Source organism: Mytilus trossulus, chromosome 1 (genome assembly GCF_036588685.1).
Source record: "Mytilus trossulus isolate FHL-02 chromosome 1, PNRI_Mtr1.1.1.hap1, whole genome shotgun sequence".
In the NCBI taxonomy this organism is placed as follows: domain Eukaryota; kingdom Metazoa; phylum Mollusca; class Bivalvia; order Mytilida; family Mytilidae; genus Mytilus; species Mytilus trossulus.
Genome location: NC_086373.1, coordinates 61798500 through 61826218, shown reverse-complemented (window position 1 = coordinate 61826218; position 27719 = coordinate 61798500). Strand labels below are relative to the sequence as shown.

Genomic DNA, 27719 nt, shown 5'->3' with positions numbered 1-27719 from the left:
AACTGTTATCGCGATTTTATCCGCCATACCATCATCTTCAGTATTTTCATCGTAAATAACTTTGCCTTTGCCTTGTTCTGTTCTTCTGGAAGCTGCAATTGTGTCAGTAGGTGATAAATGACAATCAAACAAGTGTTACGGTTATTAATAACAAAATTAAGCGATCTTAATATCAGTTTTAGGATAATAAAATTGAGAAATGGAAATGGGGAATGTGTCAAAGAGACAACAACTCGGCCATAGCAAAAATAACAGCAGAAGGTCACCAACAGGTCTTCAATGTAGCGAGAAATTCCCGCACCCGGAGGCATCCTTCAACTTGCCCCTAAACAATATATACTAGTTCAGTGATAATGAACGCCATACTAATTACAAACTTGTACACAAGAAACTAAAATTACAAAAATACAAGACTAACAAAGGCCAGAGGCTCCTGACTTGGACCAGGCGCAAAAATGCGGCGGGGTTAAACATGTTTATGAGATCTAAACCCTCCCCCTTTACCTCTATCCAATGTAGAACAGTAAATACATCACAATACGTACATTTAAAATTCACTTCAAGAGAAGTCCGTGTCTGATGTCAGAATATGTTTCCAAAGAAAATAAACAAAATGACAATAAAACATAAATAACAACAGACTACTAGCAGTTAACTGACATGCCAGCTCCAAACTTCAATTAAACTGATTGAAAGATTATGATTTTATCATATGAATATCAGGCATAATCCTTCCCGTTAGGGGTTTAGTATCATACCAGCATAACATATATGAGAAGAACATAACCCGTGTCATGCCAACAACTGTTTTTGTAATAAATGTGTTTAGTTCCGATGCAAAGACCCTATAAGTGAATCAATATTAACGCCAACATAAGCAATCTGTAATGACCTGACATCAGTATCGTAACTATATCCCTTCTTGATAAGTCTATTTAAAGGTTAAACACCGTAAGATTGTGACAAGGGAACGTCACCATCCAAAAATGGATAATTAATGATAGGAATTGAAAAATCATCTAATGTAAATATATATTAATGTACCTTAATCAACATAACTAGAATTGTTTTTAACTAGAAAGGCTGGTCCTTTGTCGTCAGTTATAGATGCAGCGTAATTGCATTGCGGAAATAAGCTATTTATTTCATGATTGAGACATTGTAATTGACTTGCAAAAAATAAAAAAAACTTGGAAAAGCGCTTACTACAAACTTTATACAAATCATAACGTCTGCAAAACAGTCGTATATTGAATTGTTTCATTATTCTTTGCTTGCCTATTATTTTGTACAACTTATGTTTAACAACTGATAATTGACAATATTCAATTCTAGTATGCAGGGAAATATTTTGCAAAACTCCTTTATTTTTTTTTTATCTGTTGACGCATATAACAGCTACTGGGTTATATTCAACAAAGCATCACTTTGGTCATATGAATTGTATATTACGGCCCCTTAAAGTTTCAAATGTTACCGTTTGATTCTTTCGAATTCACATTTCCAGTTAGGTATGTATTCTTTTGCTGCAAACTCCTCTGGAAAAAAAAAGATATAAATGCAATATTGTTTGTGCGTAAAGGTGGGTTTAGTAGGGATTTATATGTCAAATGTATTTTGTTGGAGTTTGTTATGGAATATTCGTACAATATAGGTGAAATGTTTATGCAAGTTGATCACTTTGATAGTTAAATGGTTTCCACGTATTTTTAATTTGCATTGTCAAGCTTTGAATCAATCCTTTTTAATATATTTTTTTCTTTCTGCATAAGTACTACATTTAGCATGTTTAGGTAGGTACATATTCGTCTTGTCTGTGTCTGACTTTCCATATTAAATCAGTAAAAGTACACAGAAATGTCACCATTTATAAATCCCCAGATTATTAGATAAACTCAACGTTTATATCAGGATTAAAACTGCTGTAATAAGACGCACTTTTCTACCTAAAAATTATCACTAGTAACACTCGAATTAAAAAAAATCAGAATAATAAATAAAGAACAAAGTTGAACATGTTGAAGAGCAATTAGAGCATGCAATGCCTAAAGGGTCGGCCATAGACGGCTAATGTATTTGTATTCATGCTCTTGACAATTAGACTTCCATAGCAAATAAATTTTGTGAACAGTTTATTTATGATGATCATTCATGTCAACACGGAAGCGCTGGCTTCTTTAAAGGAACTGAAGATAGAAAAGGAAAAATATAAGCGAAACAAGTATTAGATACTTACGTTTCCTCTGATAGATGCAAATGTATACAGGAAAGGATTTAAAGCAGAGTTGATTGGCAAGATAAATACAGCAGTCCAGGCATAAACTTCGGCAGGAATAGAATACCCACGTAATGCCATTAATCCTGCAAGTGTAGCATAAAATAAGTCTTTATTATTCAAATTATGAAAGAGGAACGAAAGATACCAAAGGGACAGTCAAACTCATTAATCGAAAATAAACTGACAACGCCGTGGCATAATAATATTTTCCAATTTTATAACCAATCAAGTCAGTATGATTAGCCAAATTATGAGAAAATTGGATTTGGGTACATGAAATCTGAACATCCGATATCAATTTTGTGTTACTTTTTAAATTTTAGATATGTATTTTGTCAATCACTCATAACAAAGAAGTTGAAATAATACATTTTTTCTTAAACAGAGACACATCCGTTATTTCCAAAATTAACAGCATGGTATATTCGACACGAAAAGCAAAAAAGTAAAAATAAATAAAAAACTCTTATGCTAACACCTACCAATAGGTATTATTTTTTTTTAGATTGGTACACTTTATATTAAGGGCATACGATATAGTTTTGATCCTGTATTTACAAGTTCGTGAAAATTAGCATATAGGCTATTTTTTACCTGATTAAATCAAATATGTAATAAAAAATATACCTTCATGTGCTACTTTTTGAGTAAAATAAGGTCGACATTTTGTATATTTGCTCACAATTCTGATTTTTGGCCGTAATTTCTTTTTCGAAAGAAAGACATATTTTTTTTGTTATATAAGATATACACAAATTGTTTTTCGTTAAATAATCGGTAATTTCTGTATTTTATAAGTATCCTAAAATTAGGTATTTTTATTCAGAAATAACTCATATTTATCAAATGTTCATGAATTGAGGAAAATTCGTCATTTTTTGCTACATGTTTATCAAAATTTAAAAAAATCCTTTATTTACAGTTTTATAAAATTTGGGTCACATAATATCCCTGCAAAATGAAACAAATTGCTGTGTTGAAAAATAGGGGTCCATGAACTCGTTTTCAAATTAAATCAGTTTGAATGATAAAAGTCAGTCGAAAAATGCATCTTTTCCCGATATGTCACAGTTTGACGTCGCGAAAATAACATTTTACGTTAGCAACGTCATTACCTCCCCTGTAACTGTATCGTATGCCCTTAAGTAAAAGTATTAACAAACGTCAACTTGGGAAACTGTGATTTGTTTCATGATGATAAACCAAAAATGAATTTATATCTATTGAAAGAGAGTTATTGACATCTAAAGTTCTATAGGTTGCGTTATACATACGTCTGAAATAGTATTTTCTTATTCTATAAGTATACTAAGTACATGTTCGAAAAGAAACGATAATCGTTAGTCTATTTCACCTTTCGTTATATACTCAAATCCTTTTCCAGATATTTAATCTTGAATATAGTTTTTATTCGCATGTCATTATACGTAAAATGTTTATTGTTACATTGCGTTATTTTTACCGCTTAGGAAAATATGAATATCTGGATTTTTTATTGAATTTTTAGTGTCCATAGATATCGTTTATGGTGGGTATTCGTTAACTTCTATTACTGTTTGTCCAGTTATCTTTCTTGTTTCTCATTTAATTAGTGTACTCTGGATACTAGGCTAGACATTTGTTCCCTTAATGTACACTCAGCTTGACATAACGAAAATTGAATGTTAAAGATTATGCTACTTAGCATATATCATTTCTTACCCATTACGCCAACTGGAAACCAACACAAAAAGTCGCTGAATACAACAAGGAATAGTTTTCTTGCAATGGTTAAGTCCTGGTTTTTCTTGGTGGATCTAATCTGAATCGGATTTGTAACTTCTTTATATATCACTAACTGCGTAACAGCAATTATCAAGAATAAGATAAAATTGAACACAATGAAAATTCCAAATGAATATTCCCAACCATTTGGTTTATCTCTGGTAAGTGGTAGCGCAAGACAAACTGCAGACCGTGAATAGAAATTTCCGTCGAAATATGATCCAGGAAATAATGGGATAATGGATATTATAAAGGACGTAAGGAAAACAACAACAGATATGCGTATTGCTGATGTTTTTCCAAATCTTATTTCCCCAAATGGATATTTGACCGCGATAAATCTATCGATAGTTATTAGAAAGAGAAATACCACCGAACTTTCACTAGACACTGTAGATAATATTCCAGCTATTTTACAAGAGACTCCATACCGCCATGACAGGTCGTTCCAAACGTAATTTCCACGAAACATTACATCGGCTGATGCTATTGTCAACATATATATACCCATCAAACAGTCTGAAGTTCCTAGACTAGTTATGAAAATGCCATAACTCTTTGACAACGATTTTCGGTCGTAAATAATGCGGTAAGCAAGAACAAATAAGTTTCCAAACAAACCACATATACCGATAATCCATAAGCACGTTCTAAGTATATCGTTTCTCATCATGTCGGAGCATGACGAGAACTCGTCTCTGGCTGGTAAACAATCTATCTCTTTTACAGATTCCGGTCTAAGGCAACAAAATACGAAGGCATCTGAGTATAACTTATTAAGATTGATTAGACCTTCAAAAATACTTTTTTGAAATGTTGTAATTTTATTTCGTCTTATATCTAGAATTTTCAACTTTCCTAAACCTGCAAAACTGCGATCCTCCACCCTTTTTATTTTATTGTCAGTGATATTAAGTGATTGTAAATTTGTTAAACCAAAAAAAGTATGCTCCATCAACAGATAAAGATTATTTTCGCGAAGCGATATCATCGGCAAACTGTTTAATCCAGAAAACGATTCGGGATAAATATTTTCAAGGAAATGATTTCCTAATAGAAGAATACTTTTTAAATGGGTTAATCCTCTGAAAACATGTTTTGGGATAGCTGTCAACTGATTAAAAGATATGTCCAATAAAAGGAGGTTATGAAATTCACCAAACTCTAATCGTTTCAGATCGTTTAGCTCCGTCGAAGATACATTCAATTCTGCCAAAAGGATATTTTCTTTCAGTTTTAAACTAGAAGATGATAAATTTGACAGGCTCAAGTCAATTTTTCGAATTTCAGAAAAAAATGAAATTTCAGAGATATTTTCAAATATACACTTTCTTGACAATCCGTGACATTTACAAGTTCCTGTACATTCTGTATGACAGAGTAGTTCGTCATCAAATTGTGGGCAATCAGCAAATCCATTACAACGTTTGTCTGGATTTAAACACAAATTACTACTGTGACATCTAAAAAGACCACTACACAATGGTTTGCCTGTGAAAAATAGAAAATATATAAAGTTTTATCGTATCAGTGTGGAAAAGTGCAATACGATTTTTGGTATTAAATACTGAATTATCTTCCTTTAACTTGTTTGTCAAAGATTCAAATAAAAAAAACTTATATTAAATCTTTATATTTTGCTACTCAACCAATATAGTTTTTTAACAAAGAAAATAAGATCTTGTCAGTTCATTTTTTCTATATTGTCTTAACTTACTACAATTATATTCCTCTTCGCCTCGTGGGCAATCCTGAATTCCATTGCAAAACAGCTTTGGAGGAATGCAGTAACTATTTTGACACTTAAAGTATCCTGGAGGACAAAGGAACTTTTCTGAAAAATAACCTTTTGTATTTTGTTTTATATATAGACAAATAGTAACGAACGTCCTCTCAATGACACATAATTTGACAATAAAGATACTCCGGAAAAGGACCTTTACAATGTTTCTACTGTAATTTTTTTTGGAAGAAAATTCCTCCTATGATTAAACAATATACAAAAGAAAGATCTGGTGCAATGTATGATTATCAATGAAAAAACTCTCCACGAGAGACAAAATGACGTTGAAGAGATCAATTATAGGTTACCTTGTAACATTTAACGATGCTGAAAACCCATACCACATACAAGAATTAAAAGCGTGAAAGTCATACTTTTTCCTGACATAAGTTGGTGAGTAGTACATTATACATTGATCAAAATTTCTTTCAGATGGTTTTCGTTGATATGTACATTTTACGTGTTTGGAAAAAAAGCCATCCATGTTACTGTCATGGTTTATTTGCAAATGAAAAAGACAATGACGTCATTGGTATAAAAATACCTATCAATTATAAAATAAAAATTGATATACTACAACGCGTGTTATGGTTAAATATATTAGAGTTATAAACATACTTATAACCAGTTAAGGTAATATAGAACTTAGCTGAACAATTCATAAGGCTTAAATATTAATACCGACTAATGACACTCCACAAATGTATGGCTATCAATAGGAATACTACAATGTACTAATGACAATTCCCTTCACGAATTGGTCGAGCTTATATGATACGTCTATATCTAAACTAACGACATTTTACCACGTCTTAATGTACGGCTAAACACCTAAGTCATGAGATATCTTCTTAGTTCCGAATGCGTCCCATTCCCGAACTGTTTTGACGAGTGTGAATTTGTATTGCTATGAGACGTATCTCAGGGTTTGTATATTCAGCGTTCATTTGTTTATTCACGATTTTTCATTTGTTGTTTAGGTTTGATTTTGTGTCATATTTGTGGATTGAATTCTGTAATTTAGGTAGTACATGATTTCTGAAATAAAAGTTTACAAACATCATGTATCTTTTTAATTATGCTAAAACTGAAGCAATGGCTTATTGATGAGATGATGGATAGCCTACTAGTCTAATTCTTGACCAGCAGTAACCGACCTTATGTTAGAAACCTTGTTGTCCTTTTTGATATTTGCTTGAAACATATTTTAAAGAAACTTTCTACGTGTAGTTGAAATGCGGAACTTGTTAATTTACCACAGTTAGATAGATGAGACAGGTCTCTACAGCCAATAATTTCTCCTCTTTCGTCATAATCTAACAGACAAAGTACATTTGATGGTACACTCTGACCTCTACTGCATAAATAAACAGTTGACACTATTGCAACATCTAAAATGTATTGAAAATTGTTGAGGTATTTAAAACCGTATCATAGATATAGGAAGATGTGGTGTGTGTGCCAATGAGACAAATCTCCATCCAAATAACAATTTAAAAAGTAAACCATTATAGGTTAAAGTACGGCCTTCAACACGGAGCCCTGGCTCACACCGAACAACAAGCTATAAAGGGCCCCAAAATTACTAGTGTAAAACCATTCAAACGGGAAAACCAACGGTCTAATCTATATAAACAAAACGAGAAACGAGAAACGAGAAAGACGTATATATTACATAAACAAACGACAACTACTGTACATCAGATTCCTGACTTAGGACAGGCGCAAACATTTGAAGCGGGATTAAACGTTTTAATGGATCCAAACCTTCTCTCTTTTTCTAAAACAATAGCATAACATCACATCATAGAAAAAAATATACGATAAAATATCAATTGGCAGACTTAACTCAATCAAAAAACGTATGATTACTCAATTAACGAATAAATTTGATCTGCGATATCTGAATACAAATGCACAGTTAATTAAATATTAGAGACAAACATTCATGACCCAAAAGCTAACAAACAAATTCAAACACAGGACATCACTGAGAAATATTTAACCAATCAATGTTCACTTTAGAAAAAAAACCGTTTTTATATAATCTTGAAGTTTATACAAATGTTGTAAGAATAAGTGAAAAATTGAAGATTTTACAAATAATCAAAGCTGGTGTACAGACAAGATCTATATAAATATAAAATAACAAAAAAGCATTATAAACAGTATCAACAGGTCGAATTAACAAGAAAATACGATTTGAGAGTACTCGCAGTACATGCATGTTTATCAATAGTGTAAATGGTTATTGAATACTACACTATCTTTCATGAGTGCCTTGATGTATCAAATAATATAAGATAGTGTGTATGAGAAGTTATAGAAATAATTGTAATCCTCGAAAAAGAAGAAATAAAGATTGATCAACTGACACATTATTGTCACGAATCAATAAAACAGACGGGTTCTTAAAAAAACAACCAGAAAGCGAATGAATCTGTTGGTCATTTACATGTGTTGTTGTTGTTAATAAAAGAATAAAAATGATGTGACAATTCATGCTCATACGTGAAATGGTACCTTATGCGCATAGGGCTTGTAAACAAAATCGAAAATCGATTAAAAAAACCAATAGTCTTGGCATTGTTTTATGTAGGAATACCTGTTCAAGGTATTACAAAAAATGATGTGATGTATATTCATGTACTATTTATACATGATTTACCTATCTAATCGAAAAAAAGAACACCAGGGAAAATGGCCTTACATGTAGCTCTTTGTATCACAAAAATATTTGAAATGTATTATATTTTTTGTCTTAAACATTAATGTATTCGACTGTCCAAACAAATGAAAATCATATTAACTTATATCCAAGGCTTGGCAAGTGTTGACGATTTATTTCTCATAGTTTCAGCAAATAATTTTAAAGCTGATTCTATACATGACAGTATTTACGGTTTGACGTATTGCATTGATGCTGAACACCTGTGTATGAACTTATGGCGGTTTATGTGTCATTATGTTGAGCTCTTATGTGCTTATATCATAGTTTCGCTTAATATTCATATACAGTAATTTTATTCTAAATTGGAATTTATTTGCAATTGTAATTTATTAATGATACTGATAAGACAAACCATTTCATGATAATGTTGATAATATTTCATTTAGATTTTAAGATACCTTTTTCACATTTTAATGGCCCTAGATGAACTTGAGAGTAGGAATCGACATTTGATTTCCATTCATCAAGTATCTGTATTGTTTTAACAGGTAGATCAGTATTGTTTATTAGAACACCAATATCTGATCTTATTTCGTTATCATCAGCTAAGTACCAGGAATGTGGTTCATTATCACAATAGCACCTTCAAAAGTAAACATATTGCATGTGCTGTCTATAAAACAACTACAAAATACAAATACATTATAGTCAGGATAGAAAAATATATCAACAGAACGTAGATACTGTTTACGCAAAATGGTACATTGTTACAAAAACAATTAAATGTCACAAGTGGATGGTATTTTTTGAAAATAAGTTGAGTTTACAGTACCATGAGTACTTAATGATAGATAAACTCATCATAGATACCAGAACTTAATTTTGTATATACGCCAGATGCGCGTTTCGTCTACAAAAGACTCATCGGTGACGTTCGAATCCAAGAAAGTCAAAAAGGTCAAACAAAGTACGAAGTTGAAGAGCATTGAGTTGATGAGCATAGAAATACACTTACAGATAATAATATTATTGTTAATTTTCTCAGTATAGATATCATTGTTGGCTTGATAAAGAAAACATAATCCCTGTTTGTTTTGCTTGTTGAGAAATGTTCAAATCGTAATCCAGACCTATTTGCATTATTTTGACACTGCAGAATAATACATTTCACTGATTGTCATGAACATTATGACGGATGTGAATAGTAAGGAAATATTTCCTGACACTTTCGACACATATGATTTTTTTCGATTTAGACTGGGTTCGTTTTACTCAGTCTTTATTTCTGTGTAAGACGAATGTCTGAAGCTTGTTCTGCTTTACTTCGTTTTATTAATTGCCTAATGGTGTCGCCTTAATGAAGTTGTTTTTTATAAATGTTTTTTTTTTATAAACAATGGTTTTTACTATACCCTAATAATTTGTATCTTTTGTCCCTATTTTACACATGTGGATCAGGATCTGCTTACCCTTCCGGAGCACCTGAGATCACCCCTAGTTTTTGGTGGTGTTCCTGCCTCCTTTTTTCTCTCGATTCCGACATAAAGGAAAACACCACAAAATAGCTCCTTTAGATTAAAACTGCTGTAAAAACATCGTTGTAGAAGAGTCTAAATACATCACAAACAACATTTTCCGGAGGATTTAGGAACATCAGTTGTTCGACCTGCTAGTCTAATACGTTTTGTTAAAATATATATTTTTTCACTCTTAAGGTCTTTGGAAAATGTTGATTGTGCTGTATTTAGACCCTTCTACAACGAAATTTGTTACATGCACTCTTATAAAAATAGCGGTATTTATCCCACGCAATCATAGGTTTGAACGGTGTTTTGGTTGGTCGTATCTCCGACTATTTTTTTATCATCATGTTGTCCTTTGAAAAAGATATAGCGATTAACCCGTGAATGGGTTTGTCTCTTTATTTCCTAATCTTATACTATACAAATTTATCTTACTTGTTGGTCTGATAATTACAGTTTCCGACAAACGGACATCCACAGTTGCTTTGATTTTGTTTATTGTGTATTTCTACTCCATCTAGCGATGATCTGTACATCTTGCTTTGTGAGAAATGACATTTGACTTCAATGGCCTGTTGGCATTTTTCTAATTGCTTTAGCTTAATGATATGGGCATCACTAGCAAAATATTTAGGCGTTATTTTTAAATCTTTCCTTAAAGTAACCGTTTCCTCATTATCATGGTGGACTACTGTTGTTATATGAATCTGATCGTTTGACTCTTGGAATATGCATTCTACCAAAGCACTTTCTAAAATAATAAATGGTTAAGTGTAAATAGTTACAATCATAGAAGACAGTTAATTTTCAATACGAACTGTATCTCCAGCAATAATGATATGAAAGTATGTTTATCTTACCTCCTGTACATTTCTAGAAAAATGATTGGTTAAAAGCAACCGTGTAGAGACCGTGTATATTCCATATTAGGTTAGTAGGTAGGCCCGGCTTTTCAATACACAGTTAATATAGATGTAACGTCCCTTTCGAAATGCACAACTGTACTGAGAGAAAAAATATCTTAAAGGTTTTAACAGACAACGAAAGATTGAAATAAATTCATATAACACATTTAAAGCTAACAAGTGGTTATTGGAATTCGGAGAGCGAAATCCCATATGGAATTTAATGACCTCATATATACCTTATGAGGTCACTAACACACTATGTAACTAATAATATTCAATTTAATACTTTATGAGTAAGAGTTTTTTTTTTTATCAACACAATGACTTTGACCTATTGTTGGAACAAACTATAATTCTGACTATACCACAAGTGACTTGATTTTAAACATATTTTATTCATTAAGATATGAAAAGGATTGAGCAACAGGCACAGCCTATAACAGCTTTCTCTATAGGTCATGTACAAGGTATAATTCAATTATGTCAACTGTATTGGAAATAATGAAGTATAGTGGAACGAGCATGCTACTTATGAGTAAATATATGTTTACAGTGTAACTTACTAAATCTAAGGTACATTTAAGATAATAGACAATTATTCATCATTTATTCAAGTGCCGTCAAACATGCACATATCCTTTAGAAGTTATTAGAAATATATATATATATATGGCTCGAAAAAGATACTACATGTAAGCTTGCTAAGCGTAAAATGAATTAATGTCGAAGTCGAGGAGAAAAATTCCGAACAAAACGTTGAGTGTCACTGATATATTTCTGAACAGATTTTGAAAACAGATTTTATTAATATCATATGAAAATAATCTGTTTCTAAAAAAACGAATAATTCAATATTCATGTCAACATTATCAGGAATGAAGTAAATGGAATTAAGTAGGATCTGTCTTAAAGCATTGTACTAAGGGCAAATCAAGATCTGTCTTAAAGCATTGCACTAAGGGCAAATCAAAAAGAAATATTGATAATCCTCAATAGGTTAATTACAGTTTACACAAAAAGTGTTCTTGGATTAGTACTGATTAAACAAAGGAAATTTTAGGGTGCTAGCATTATTTCAGAGTTGACAATGCCTTATATTACGTTTCCTTATCCCTTACTTGAAAGGTAAAAAAATATATCATCAGTCCTATAAATCTGGTCCAGTCCACAAATAAATATAGCCAAACTTGGGGATTTTTGTAAACTAAAAGAAGACTATTTCAAAGTCTTAAAGTGGACGGCGTGTGACGTCATGATAACTTATTGTAAGGGGTCGTAATATTACTTTTGTTTGTGTTGGACTTTCATTAAAACTTTTAGTATTACGTCTGGTTCTAAATTTAACATTGTTGAAATATGGCATATATTTTATATGCCTATCTGTAATACTATTTTGGTGTTACTCAATTGGAACACAAATCTGTTCCCTTTGAAATTGGTAGACTGGTTGCAAACTTGATAAAACCAGCTGCTTTTCGATGCATAGCGAAAATAAGTTTTAATCTTATATTTATGTATTTTAACTAATTTTGAATGCAAATGAAAATGAAAATTTAAAATTACTAAAAAGTAACACATGTTCAGATGACGCGCCGATCTCTTGTCTCTTTTCCTTGTTTTCGTTGCCATTTTTAAAATTGTTGTTCGTCCTATCATAAGTCGTACTGACGGATCACTTGTCAAATGGAAAGTAAAATAATTGGTAGATATTATCCTAAGTGCTTATAATTAGTATTTGAATTGAGATATTGGAAATTTAAATAAATCATAAGGATTCTCAAATTTTATTGTTTCAATTCTTAATCAGCGATACATCTCAATTCTATGAAACATATGTATCGAAAATGCATTTTTTTTTTACTTTGAATGATTAATGCTCCTATCAATAAAGAAGATTCAATTGACTCAAATACTTTTTGAACGCCATTAAAACCAGGATTTAATCTATTTAAAGTAGAAAAAAAATCGATTGTTTTATTAAATATCAAATTCATATTATTTTTGTCTTATCTAAAGGAAAGGCAACATATATTATTTAACGCATCGGTCGTGCAAAAGATATATCACATAGAATGACATTACTCTAAATAATCGACCTTTCGGACTATCTCGGGATATTTCATTGAATGATGATAGAGGGGAGCAAAAGCTGTATGAATTACTGAGTTACTGAAGCGTTGAATACAAGTATACATACTTTTTTTTTTATAAAAGAGGGACAAATATACGCGAGGGACATTCAAACATAAAGACTTAACAACACGGTACTACCAAAATCTGGGGATAACCTCAGGTACATGTACTCAAGGATGGTAAGAAGATCATACTCTACATTGTGCGCCCGTCGTGTGTCTCGTGTTTTTTTCAAACCCGGTAAATAGTCTTATTCGGTAGATTATATTCGTTGACAATAGTAGCATAGCAAAATCCCTTTTGATTAATTTTGTTTAAACGTTTGGTTAGCATTTAGCTGAATGACGACATTTTTGAGTGCATTTTATACAACATCATCATAGCAAATTGGATGTTCCATACCTTAAAGAATATGACGCCTGCATGTTTATTCAAGAAATGATTGTAATATCTTTTCTGTCTATGAAGAAATAACATAAAACATTTATTTCAAATTGAATAACGCGCGTAGCGTGTTATTTAACAGCGTGCACCATATTTGTATGTTATTTCGAATAGACAAAAAATATCACAGTCGTTTCTTATCATTTAATTCTAAGTTCCATTCTAATATGATGTCCTTATTACGCTTTGTAAACAAATCCGTGCTATAATTAGCATAAAAAAATATGTTTGACACATGCGCACGAACTTACTGTGTATATTAACGTTATGTCCATCGGTATCCTTTTAAATTTATACATTTAAGCAGCTAGCATAAACTTTTATCATATATTTTCATAAAACAACATATACTTACCCTGCTCGTAGTTATCAATTATGAAATGTAATGCACAGACTCCTCGGGGAGGAAACGGGAAAAGCCAAACATTTTTACGGTATTTTCGTACGCTTCGACCTATAAAAAAACTGTATTTGTCCTATTAGAATCGAAATAATTCCTTCGTGTCATGCTCTATGCTCATTTTAACATGGGTATGCATTATATTTGACTACATTTTACACCTCGCTAACGCTCAGTGTAACATATCGACGAATATAATGCCTACCCATGTTAAAATGAGCATAGAGCATGACACTAAGGAATTATTTCGTAATTTTAAACCTTAGAAAACCATGAAAAAACGTCGACGACGTGACAGTCACATGACTAAATTATGTCTATGGGCTGATAACAAAATAACGTCAGCCAATCAGAAGACGTGTTACATTGAAAATTAAATCATTCGTATTTACAAATAATTTCCTCCTACCGATAATTAGATTCAGTAAAACGTTTGCGATTCAAAAAAATACCAAGTGTAATAATGTTTCACAGATTTATGTCGTTACCATCAAATTCGTTGTCACATATACGATCGAATCGAAAATAATGAAATCATATAAACACCATAAGATGGTGGCATCGAATATGAGGAACCATCTAAAATACGGATAATCAACAATCGGAAATGAAAATCTCTATTACTGTAATGATCATTGACTAGTGGTTGGTCTCCTAAAAGACAAAACAACTACTAGTATACTAACTTACCATTAAGATATAAATCGATAAGGTATGCTCCATTCCTTTTTTCCCCGCCGGCCCACCAATCTTTGCAAGTATGTTGTCTTTTTTGTAGACAGTCTTCAGATTCGTCTTCGTGAAAAAGTCCACTACAATCAACCATTCCGTCACAAACTCTTGTTGAGGGTATACATTGCTGATCATAACATTGAAAACTGTCCAATCTACAGGTTTCTAAAACATTTATGTATGACCTTTAAAAACAATCATAAGCTTTAAGGTTAATAATATCGACGATAAAGTCGCAAAGCAAACCATAATGTTTTTAAGTTTTTTAAAACGACTCCATTTGGGACTATTCGTGAAGAAATTGTATTGAATTAAGTCTTTTGGATTTCGCATATCTGTTCTGAACAAAATCAACTTAAGAATGGGAACGGAGACTGTATAAACGAGCTATAAAACCCAACCAAAATTTAGAAACACAAAATAACGCCATCAATGGCACTCCGACTCAGCAAGAACATCTCACACCCACATGCAGGCTTCAACTGGTCAACACATTCGATTAATAATTGATTTTCAAAATAAATTATGCATGCATTTACCACATTCAATTTCATCTGTTTTGTCAAAACAATTTTCCACAAAGTCGCATCTTTGTTGGTTGGTTACACATTGTCTGTTGGTACATTGCCATTCACGAGGTGAACATGCTCGTCTCTCTAAAAATAAATGACCAAAGTTTAGTCGAAAATAATCAGTTAGTCATAAAAGTATAGAATTTTCAGTCATAAATAAAATATCTTATTTTAATACACGGTGTTTCGGTACTAACATAATTGTTGATATTCATTTTCTTTTTTTTTATTTTTGGGATTGCCAAATTATTTGTCATTCCGTAACCATTTTTTGATACCACTGCATTTTTTGTTTGTTTACAATGTAGTTAATATATTAGGTCGTTCATGTTCTCGTTTAAATAGATTAACATTTGTAATACTAAGGAATTGACGCTAACAATTTTATTTCCGATGTACTCAATTTGAATTTATTTTTCGAGGGATTTTTTTTTCTTTTTTTTTATATTTGATTTCTTGGATCTGCCAAAGTCTGCATAAATGCATTTATAACATTTTTCCTTCCGTAAATATTAAAATCCGTAATTTACATTCACGACAATTGACTTTATACAGTATGATGAACAAATAACCAAAAGTACCTATAATTCCAAAAATCTATTTTTTTTTTAATTTAATAAACAGACTGCATGCATACAATTAATTCTTTTTACCACAAGCATTTTCATCTGACCCGTCCTTGCAATGATGTATGAAGTCACAATAAAGACTTATTGATATACGGCTGCCATCATCACAGGTAAACTGGTCCCCAATATCCATTGATGCTGAAATAAAATTCAGGAGGTGTTATCTAATTATGTTCAGGGTTCTTTTTATGAAGGTAATCATGCATGTTGGCAATAACTAAAAGTTGTGCATTTAACATGTTTAACTATGTTCTAATTTTGTCATTTGGATCTCAATTTTCGACAAAATTGTGTCTTAAGTGTTTGTTTCAAACATTATCTTTGTTAGAAAGATTCAAGCGAATACTTACAACAGTTCCGCTCATCATCACCAGATATACAGTCCTCCACAGAGTCACATAGAAACGCATTTAAGATGTATTCACCAGATTCGCATATGTACAAAGCATCTGCTTGTTGTGTTGGGACATGTCTCCACGTGCTTCTTATGTCATCTAAAGACATGCGAAAAAAACACCCCACATTTTGATTATCAATAAAATATTATCAAATAGAAAACAGTTTAAGAAGCATTGTTTTTCAAATAAAATGCTGTAAAGATAAAAGAAGATGTGGTGTGAATGCCAATGAGACATCTCTCCATTCTTATAACAATTTATAAAAGTACAAAATTATAGGTCAATGTACGGCCTTCAATACGGAGCATTGACTCATACCGAACAATAAGCTATAAAGGGCCCCAACATTACTAGTGTAAAACCATTCAACGGGAAAACCAACGGTTTAATCTATATAAAAACTAGAAACACGTATATATTACATAAACAAACAACAACTTTACATCAGATTCCTGACATAGGACAAGTGCAAACATTTACAGCGGGATAATATGTTTTAATGGTACCAAACCTTTTCCCTTTTTTCGAGACAAAAGTATAACATCACAAAATAAAAAAAAAAACACACGATAAAATGCATGTTTGATGTTAACCAGTAATTGAATATCTTTTTTTTTAAATTTTCATTAAGAGTCAACTGGGGAATAGCGAAATGTTTATACTTATATTTCCGCCATTTGGCAGTAAAACCCTGACTAATGTGTGCAACCATTTGGTTATATTGGATAGGTTATTACGTAGTTATGTTTTGACGAAAGGGACATTTAATACCATGCTCTGTACGTTTAAAGGTAAAATCATTTTCTCCGCAAGTACAGAACCTATATAAGGCTTCAGACAAATGTTTCTGATCTTTTCCAATATCTCCTTATTTCAATGTCTACATTCATTAATGGTTTAAAGTCGAAATACAAGTATTATACACGTCTAGAATATATATGAGTACATATATTATGCTTCACATTCTAAATTCAAATACAGTATTTTCGATCGATGTTTAGAAGGAAATAAATCAAATAAATAATTAATTCACATACATTCAGCCTATCTAAATGGCTTCTGTCTATTGTGTTATCTAAAGTTGAAAACATGCTATAGTATAGAGAACATGTTCTCGCTTTTTTTATTTTTTTTTATTTTAAAAGTATAAGAAATCTTACCTTGAACTTCGAAGTCCTGACTTATTTCACATATGAAATTGGATATTTTATCATAAGCACAAGCAACATCATGCCAGTCGTTCATGTTATGAATACTAAACAACTCAATTATTGAGCATTTTTCATTTTCTAAACCATCCGGCTGTTGCATCCCTGAAGTAGGATCATAGTACCTAGTCGAATGGGAAAAGAAAATAGTAAATATCTATACAAGTATGGTAGAATGGGAACCAAGATGGTCTGAACAAGATATATTTATTAATGTTATTAAACGTTTACCATAGTGTCATTATATACAAATTAAACTAAGCATCATATTTATTATAATCCTGATGTTATCACGAAAGCTTTTAGATTATTGTACAAAAGATTAATTTATATAAAATGACACTTCTTGTTCTTCATACATGGTCATATACCTAAAATCAAGTCTGAATTATGACACTTGTTTTCAATTCATTTGATGATTTTGTGTGCTTTTGTGGACTTGTCGTTTTGAATTTTCCTTGGAGTACGGTATTTTCTTATCTTTTTTCCATGTATATATTTTTTTACTTTTTTTAACAAGTTTAAGTTAACTTTTCTTACTTTCAATCACATTACTATGTTTATTATCGACAATTGCAGGTTATCCTTGTAATGAACGACTGTTTGCCGGAAAGTATTCCTCGGTGTCTTCGAATTTATAATTTTTACAACGATGACAAGAAAAATCTCATCAAAAGGGTATAACAGATATAAATTTTTTCTAGCAAATTCAATTGTATTTTTTTGACGACATTTACCAACAAGAGGCTCTCAAGAGCTTGAATCGCTCACCTGTAATTTTGTGCTTCAATATTTAATCAATATTTTTTTTTTGCATTTTAATATATATATTAATAAGTGACAAAAATGCCATTTGAATGTTCTTTGTATCTGTCATATATTTTTTCAAAAGCAAATAAATCGATTTTACCCGTATGAAAAAAAATCGACTAATATTTTTGTAAAATGTGTGAAAAGGTTGATGTGAAAAAAGTAAGATATGACAAAAGACAACCTCTGCCGATGTTTTCTTTTTTGGACATAACTATTTACTTGACAGGGTTCGTTAGGGCTATTGTATTAAACATCCTCTGTGTTAGTGGTATGGTCAGGCCAAACTACCTCACCTAGGAAGTTTTAGTAGAATTTTGATGATTTAAAGAGATAAATGCAAATAAACTTACCATGATGTAAATGTCATTGGCCTACCATCAGACCAAATGTAATCATTAATATTATATCCGTTCGTCTTCTTTCTTAACCCTTTATTATAAAGAAAATGCAAATAATGTACATAAGTGAAATACTTGCTTTATGATGACATCCCTTAGCCTCTTTAGCTTCTTTAATCAAATGGATGGTACTGATATTATTGATAATGTTAAAATATTCATATTTTCTTGAAACTTCAAATATAATTTTTAAATGGCGAATATGAAGACTTGATAGCTAATATGAGTATATATACGTAAGGAAATAGTTGCAAAACTGAATGAACACATTTAGTTGCAGTCGGATGAACAATTTATATATTTATGCCTTTGTTTTTTTCTCACACAATAAGAACCCATCTTTTTATCGAACAATTTAGTTATATAGAAAAATTTTGGAATTTATTAACAGCTTCAAACAGAAGATGTAATTTATAAATTGTTTTCAAAAACCGCTCACATTTTCATTTCAATATAATCTAAAGAAAATACAATATTCTTCGAGTCACAATATTTACTTGAACAACATTACACACGTTACATCACAAAGTTTAAAACTATTAATTTTAAAGAGTCAAAGAATTTTTGTTTATGTTAATTAAAGCATGTTGGCACTTTTAACCATAAAGAGCAACATATAAAAAACCTATATATGCACGATTTTCACTCGCGTCGTTGCTAAGGACTGTTACAAGGTAATGAATAAATTCCATTTCTGATTGGTCGGCTATGCTGACAAGATGTCCTCCCTGAACCACGCATTCACTCTCCGCTTCGATCCATGTTATCCCAAACGTCTTCCTCTGCATCCCGTAGCAACTGTTTTTAAACATATACCAATTTTCTTCACAACCTTAAAAAAATAACATTTGACGAAAAATAAAAAAGCAGTGCATAGTCAACATCATTTTTACTCACGTTTAACGCAGCCACGTAATTATCACTAGGTTAGCAGCCGTTTATAAAAATTTATATTTAGGACATTGTGGTTATATTTGAGGTTGAATGCAAGGCATCTTCTAAATTATTTTTTCAAGTTCAATTGTTTATTTTTCTTTTTGAATATTGAATTCTTGTTGAAAGGTATATCATGAATGATTCGAAAAATGTTTGAAAAGTTATTTTCTTTAATTCGAGATTCTTATTTTTGAATTATAATCACTATCAAGTTTTTTTCAGGAAGAACATGACCTTCGTTTGATGTGTATAACACAATATCACAAACAAGCACTGACTAGACCAATTATACAAGAACTGATTTAGATTTGATAATAAATAAACAGAATTGAATATATTTTTACGACAATGTGTGCTTACTAGTATTTCCTAAATCAAATTTTTCCTGTATAAAGGACTTAAATTCATATTTCCCGAGAAATCCACCATTTCCTTGTAAATCAGTTGCAGCTTTAAATTCAATATATAGTTTCTCCCAGCTTGATATCAATACCTTGTAAGGCCGACTGCTCTTACAAAACTTTCCTAAACTTTTACTACGTCCTTGAAGGTCAATGTCATTAACAGAAATGAAGGACTTTTCGCATGAGGAATCATCCGACACATCTAGATTTATAATGTAGAATGTTATATATTGACCATATGCTCCCTCTATTTTCCAAAAACAAGCGTCTCCCGGTTGATAAGCTATTGGGAACCCTGGCGTAAATATGTAAGCCGAATGCTGGTCACATGTCTGAAAACAACTATCTATTCCGCCGCATGCAGGTAAATCTAAAAAAAAGAATTATCAACATTTACAAGATGTCTATTGAGTGTTATGCGTCAACAGCACTTATGGGTAGATGCAACATTTCTGACAGTCTTCTGTCCTTTAGAGGTACCATATTTACATATATCCGTGTTTATAACGAAAGAGAAAATAACAATACTGAGACCATCTCATCTGTTAACATAAGTTCCGAAATCCAATATATGTACCAAAAATCATTCTTTTAACTGACAATATCAGGGAAAATGTATGTCTGATGAGTGTATATACATTCATCATAATTAATACATATTTAACCCTAAAACATCAACAATATTCCATGTGAAATCATTTTGGAAATCAACACTTACAAATCATAATTTACGTCTCAATAGGACCAGGATCTAACAAAAACCGTCAAGTGTAAGATACTTTAAGTCATCTAATTGTGTCTTTAGTTGTACAAAATGTACAATGTGTTTAAAATACAACTTCGTCAGCTGGTCAAACCTGTGTCTGACTCACCATGTATTTAAAATATAGATGTTTGTACCAAATCAGGTCGTCTTAAAGGTTGATATAATCAAACGTTTGATATTTGCCTGGGTTAATGAACTACATTTGTGCCGTTTTTGTTTAAACATTTATCATTTTTAATCATTTATGAAACATTCATAAATTCGAACCTCGATAGAACTTATCAATGTATTTTAACAGGAATAGGGATAAACTACAAAATGTCATTAGTAGACCAATTCAAATTAAACCTTTGGAGCATTCGCTATTTGGTGTGTTGATATTTCCCAATTTTTGTCGAGCCTGCAACTTTTGTTGCAGAAAGCTCGACATAGGGATAGTGATCCGGCGGCGGCGGCGGCGCTAGCTAACTTCTTAAAAGCTTTATATTTAAGAAGGTAAGAGACCTGGATGCTTCATACTTTGTTTATAGATGCCTCATGTTACGAACTTTCCGTCAGTCACACGTCCAATGTACTTGACCTCATTTTTCATGGTTCAGTGACTACTTGAAAAAAAGTTAAGATTTTTTGAAATGTTAAATTCTCTCTAATAATAAGTAACTGGATAACTATATTGGTATGTGCGTACCTTGCAAGGTCCTCCTGCCCATCGGACAGTTTTCACTTGACCTCGACCTCGACCGCATTTCATGGATCAGTGAACAAGGTTAAGTTTTGGTGGCCAAGTCCATATCTCAGATACTATAAGCAATAGGTCTTGTATATTCCGTGTATGGAAGGACTGTAAGGTGTACATGTCCAACTGGCATGTGTCCTCTGACCTTGACCTCATTTTCATGGTTCAGTGGTTATAGTTAAGTTTTTGTGTTTTGGTCTATTTTTCTGATACTATATGCAATAGGTCTACTATATTTGGTGTATGGAATGATTGTAAGGTGTTCATGTCTAGCTGACATGTGTCATCTAACCTTGACCTCATTTTCATGGTTTAGTGGTCAAAGTTAAGTTTTTGAGTGTTGGTCTATTTTTCTAATACTTTATTAAGTCAACTATATTTGGTGTATGGAAATATTTCATGATCTTTACATGTATGTCTGTTACGCAGGTTTTATTTGACCTTGACCTCATTTTCACAGTCCATTGCTAATTGTTAAGTGTTAAGTGTTTTGGTTTCTTTTTCTTAATTTATAAGCAATAAGTCAAACTGTATTTGTTGTATTGAAGAATTGTTAGCTGTATATGTCTGCCTGGCATGGTTCATCTGAACTTGAGCTCATTTTAATGGTTCATTGATCAATGTTACGTTTTCTTGGTATAATGTTGAGTTTTTGTGACAGTTGTATTTAAGCTTAATTTTTAGGTCTATCAACATAATATCAATGATAAGTAAAGAAGGCGAGACATTTCGGCGTATGCACTCTTGTTAATATTTTATGTAACGTTTTGTGAACTGTTGTTCCTTTTTTCTTCAATTTTTGTCATTTCATTACGTTCGGTGGATGTGTTTTCAACAGAACGTCGGCATTCTCACAGCATCCAACTGTGCCCTTTTCTTGCCGACTTGTTCAGTGATTTTATGAGGCTGATTAAATACAGGAACTTCTTAGGAAGAAAGATAGGAAGTTAGCAATATCCGTTAACTCTACTTTCCGCGATATAAATTATGTTCTTTCACTAAATAATTGAAAATTTGGTGACTTTTTTGAACGCATCTATCCCATCGAACTACAGATGAAGGATACTACAGATACAATGAAGTCGGCCTCATATATTGACTTTCATATATAAATTGAATATGATGGTCGGTTGAAAAGCAAAATTTACGACAAAAGAGATGTTTTCAGCATTCCTAATGTGAACTTTCCATATCTAAGTAGCAACATTCCAGCAGCACCTGCATACGAGGTATATATCTATAAAACCGAGAGTTCTAAATGGTGAGGTTGAAACCATCCCTTCTGAAATCTTACGGACGCCATCACGAGTTGGTTGACCGTTATGGAATTACCGTTTCACAAATGATATCGGATATGTTCCTGACGTCGTAACTACAAACCCCTCTCCTTTCATGAATTTTACCTGCCAAAAAAGTCCATTTACCGGACTTGTTATAACATTGGCAATACGACAGGTGTGACATTTGGAGCAGAATCTGCTTACCCTTCCGGAGCACCTAAGATCACTTCTAGTGTTTGGAGGGGTTCGTGTTGCTTACTCTTTAGTTTTATATGGTGTATCATGTACATTAGTGTTTGCCTGTTTGTCTTTTTCATTTTTATCGACGGCGTTGTCAATTTATTTTCGATTAATGACTGTCCCTCTGGTGTCTTTTGTCCCTCTTTTGTCGTTTTTTTGGGGAGATGTTTTAATTTGTTTTATTTTTGAATATTTTTTTTGTCCTACCTTCTTAACCTATTAAACAAAATGGCACATACCTATCATATCTACTTTCAGTTCAAAACCTTTTGCATCAATTCTTTCTAAATGAAAACAAGTGGTGAGCTGTATCGTCATTTCATTTGATACCGATATTAGTTTGACTCCATTTAATTTCGTATCGGATGGAAGAATATTCTTTGTGTAGCCACTCTTGTCTCTGATACTCAAGGTGTCTTCACATTCTCCTGGATTTATGTCATACACACCCATCTTAAATGCAAAAACAAGATTTCAGATTCATCAACCTGTGTAATTTGCGACTTATAAACTAGTGTTGCATGATCGCAATATTTACAACGAAAAGTATAAACTAATAAATTGCACTTTTGCAATTTGCTTATTCAAATATGTTTATTAACGTTTTAACTGTAGACATTACCATTTGCGTATACAAAATGTATAAGGTAATGCAAACGACCAAAAACGTTAACGAAAATTAATTGACTTTATTATTCCAGACAATGGTTAAAACATTGAGTGAAGATGTGGATACTCCATCCAGCTTGGTAAAGACAGCGAGGTTGTTGGTTAGAATCAATGGCGAGTCTATTGTAGATAAAACGCGCGTCTGGTATTCTAAATTATAAATTTTGTAAGATAATTTTGATCTTAAACGGTTATTAAGATCTGAATAGCTCTTGAAAGACCGATCTATAAATTATCAAGTCGTTTTCATGTTTTGACTTATTTTTCATACTTAACCACTGCAGTATATTCAGCACTGTTCAGATTGGTTGCTAACCGTCAATTAATATCAGTTATTTAACTGATTAGGGGGTTATATTTACTTGGACAGATCAATATCATATTGATTCGTCTAAAATGCTACTTAGCAGTCCTGATTCTACCGCATTAAATTTATTTTCTGAAAAGCTAAACACGACTGAATGATTTATTCTTTGGACTTTTCAGATCCAGTTAATATACGAATGCCCTTTTCAGACTAAAAAAATTCTTACTATATAAGAAATAAAAGATGCGATGTACAGTTTTGGAGCACCTGAGGTACACCCCTCAGTTTGAGTTGGGGTTAGCATTGATTAGCCTTTGATTTTCTATATTGTGTTTTGTATTTTTTCGTTATGGCGTTGTCATTTTTTTTTATGAACAACACGAAAGAGTGAGACAAGGACTTTTCCAAACCAGAAGGTGTGGTGTCGTGTGTTTTTGTGTAATATTTTGCTATTGTTGTCTACTTGTTAGATTAAACCAGAGTGTCGTTATTATATATGGAACAGGAAATTCGACACGACAATGAACATGATGATTGTAACGTTAAACAATTATTCCTGTTTGTGTAGTTTTGTACGCGTTTTTTGCAGGCAGAAAATATATCTTTGACAGCTGATATTGAATAGTTTATGTTAAAATCTTTCCAGACTTATATGAGGGTGGTGTACAGATAGGATATTATACATGTTATCAACACTATTTTCTGTTAATTAATTAAGGTAACTGCTAGATGTTTTTTTTTGTATTTTTCATCACTGACATATTTATATTGGTCAATATGCACAATAAGTTCAGTTTTACAACAAGAGTAACACGTTTTTCTATTTTCTTTTGGCCTTTGCCGTTTGGTATCTAAATTTCTGACGGCTCATTTTTAAGTTGTAACTTTTGCAACATATTTGATTTTATATTATGGTACAATACTTCTGTGGAAGTTCTGCGTTCGTTTTAGGTGCAAAACGGCCTCAGGGGTGAATATTCAAACTGCTATCGGAAATTCATTTTTTCTATATACATTAAATGATCCTATAGTCAACATACATCTCTATATTTGGAACACTACCCACTTAAATTGCAGAATTGTGCATTTAAAACAGAGGCTTATATATTTTATGAGAGGACGATATGTTTAGCACACGAACAAATCGAAATAAACAAACACAAAATAAACGAATCGATCTATTATGAGAACAACAGCTAGTTGTCAAACTATAAATTTGGGATATCTAACTCTAATTAAAAAAGGTATACTCGACTCTAAAAATTTCCTGATGGCTAAATTTACATGTGTATATCGTGCCATGAAACAAACATACTGTAAGCCACATTATTGGTAACTAGTAGCAATGAGGTATATTTTATTGTCTGCTGAAACAGCGCTGCTTCTTTTCTGTCTGAAATCGTACAATTTATTTTTAATGCTATGGAGTTTTGGTAAAATTTTGTGTGTGTGTCATACATGTGTCATACATGTGTCATACTGACCTTTTGCAGATCATTCACCAAAATTTTCTCTTGTAATTTGATGTAGACAATTTCAATCTCCACATAGTTGTCAGACTCAATAGACCAAACACAATTTATTCCCTGACCATAATTCAATGGAAAACTCGGAGAGAAAATTGTTGTTTCGTTCTTGTTTTTCAGAAATATTTTTGAGCCACATTCGTTAAATTCTAAGAATTCTGAAAGAGAAGATAAAGACATTGTATATGTAATTAAAAGAGGTAGGGCCAATTTGTCCGAAACTTTTCAATTCGATAAGATAGGTAAATCATATTTTAAAATAGCCCGATAGATGCTAATTATAGTACATGAAGAAACGTCACATCAACTATTTTCATACCTTGAACAGGTATTCCTTCAAAAAAAAGGCCAAGACTATTGATTTTTTAATATTGATTTATTTTATTGTTAACATCCTTTATGCAAGGTACCATATCACGTATCTTGTTAAGGAGCCAAATTATATCGAACAAATTCAAATCGTATTTTTCTCATTCTGAATATATGTATATCTGTATTTATCCTAGTCTTTTAAGGTTTTATCGTCTATAAGATAAGATAAGATAATACATGTATATATTTTAACCGGAGAATATCTTACATCAGTTGGTGATAGATCACCCTGTGTTACAAACACATGTTATATTGGCTTTTCTGGGATTTTAATAAATCGGCCCTTCGTTGTGATACAGATGCTACAGCTTCTTGATGTTTTACCTACAACCACGATTTGTAGTGTAATTGATTTTTTCTTTTGTGTTGTTTTATTTTCTAATGACTTTGGTAACGGTGTAGGGACGGTGGTAAAAAATTCAGTGCTAGTATCTACACAGTTTGTGAATTGGCGACAAAATCGCTGTTGACTACATTTGTTACATATAATACCATGTTCAAAAAAGGTTTCGAAAAACTGTTTATGTTGTTTTGAAACTTGTATACAATGACCTTATTTTAAGTTATGTGTATATTACACCCACAACATTTGGGCTTCATTGCTTATTCTCGTGTTATTGGTTATTTACAGGCACCTACATCAGTATGACGGCAGTTGTTCCTTGAATATATGTAATAAATGCAAACACATGAATAGAAAGTATCTCAAAAGTATGGTCAGTCATATGAATGCGCACAATAAGCGATACAATATTCTTTTCTTTAATACATGAAAAATGATATACTAATAAATTATATAGTCAAAATGAACCAGAATGACTCTATGAATTAGGCAAACAAACGAAAAGTATGATAGAGACATTAAAATTTAGTATAACAACACAAAAAATGCAAATATTCTTAGCGAGATTCGAACCCTTTCTTGAAAATCATCATTCATTAGTAGTTCTGTGCGTTTTTTTTTATCTTTATTATATTCACAATTTATATATACATATCACAGAATACAGTTATTTACACATCAATGAAAACACTACTATCAATTATTGTCCTTTCTTTGAAAAAGAATCATATTCAATGTTTTACATTTACGATACATATGCGTGAAATATTTGTCACGAACACAATTTTCTGGTAATAGACTCATATATATATATATCATATCATATCCTATAGAAAAATAGTCATATACTTATATTCTAACTCACTCTTATCATGCTCATCTACTATTCAGCACATACATTCAAATTGATAAAAAGCTTACACAGAATACAAAGAAAAATAAGAGTGAAAAATGTTTATGACTTCTTATTTTCCGACAGAGGACAAGGCATAATACAATAGAAAATGTAGTTCGCACTGGGCTGGATATTCCATTCCACAACGCAATAAAAAATTCGAAGTATTAAATATCGAGTCAATCATCAGCTATTTTAAGTCATACAAACATTCTCACAAACACCATACAAACTATCTCTCTAACAAATCAACATATAATAAAATAATAAAACAATTACAGTTTTTTATTTGTCGCAAATTCTATCATCTCATCTAGTCCTTTTCTCACATCATCAGTCATCAGTTTTGTTATAGTTCTTACATCACGAAAATCTTCTGTCAGCATTTTGTTAAATTTGTAGTAACCTCGATCACCGTAATCGATTACTTCAAACTCTTTAACATCAAAATGAAACAATATCAGACGGTTTCGCAATGTTTTCCCGATCAATATTTCATTACGACTACATGTTTGTTTCAAAACAAATTTTGGAATTAATTTTATATCACTTGCAAGTTTTTTCCGAAATATTTGTTTACTTTTGTCATTA

General features: G+C 31.7%; 1 protein-coding gene across 1 annotated transcript in view; it reads right to left on the bottom strand.

Annotated features, from left to right (window-relative positions):
- Nucleotides 1–4649, bottom strand: part of LOC134684756 (G-protein coupled receptor GRL101-like) — a 36610-nt gene extending 31961 nt beyond the window's left edge. The window contains exons 1-4 of the mRNA XM_063544097.1: nucleotides 3980–4649; nucleotides 2237–2361; nucleotides 1478–1538; nucleotides 30–92 (exon numbers count right to left, since the gene is read on the bottom strand). Coding sequence (XP_063400167.1) covers nucleotides 30–92; nucleotides 1478–1538; nucleotides 2237–2361; nucleotides 3980–4553 — 823 coding nt within the window. The 5' untranslated portion in view covers nucleotides 4554–4649. The remainder of the gene's footprint in view (nucleotides 1–29; nucleotides 93–1477; nucleotides 1539–2236; nucleotides 2362–3979) is intronic.
- Nucleotides 4650–27719: the final 23070 nt, after the last annotated feature.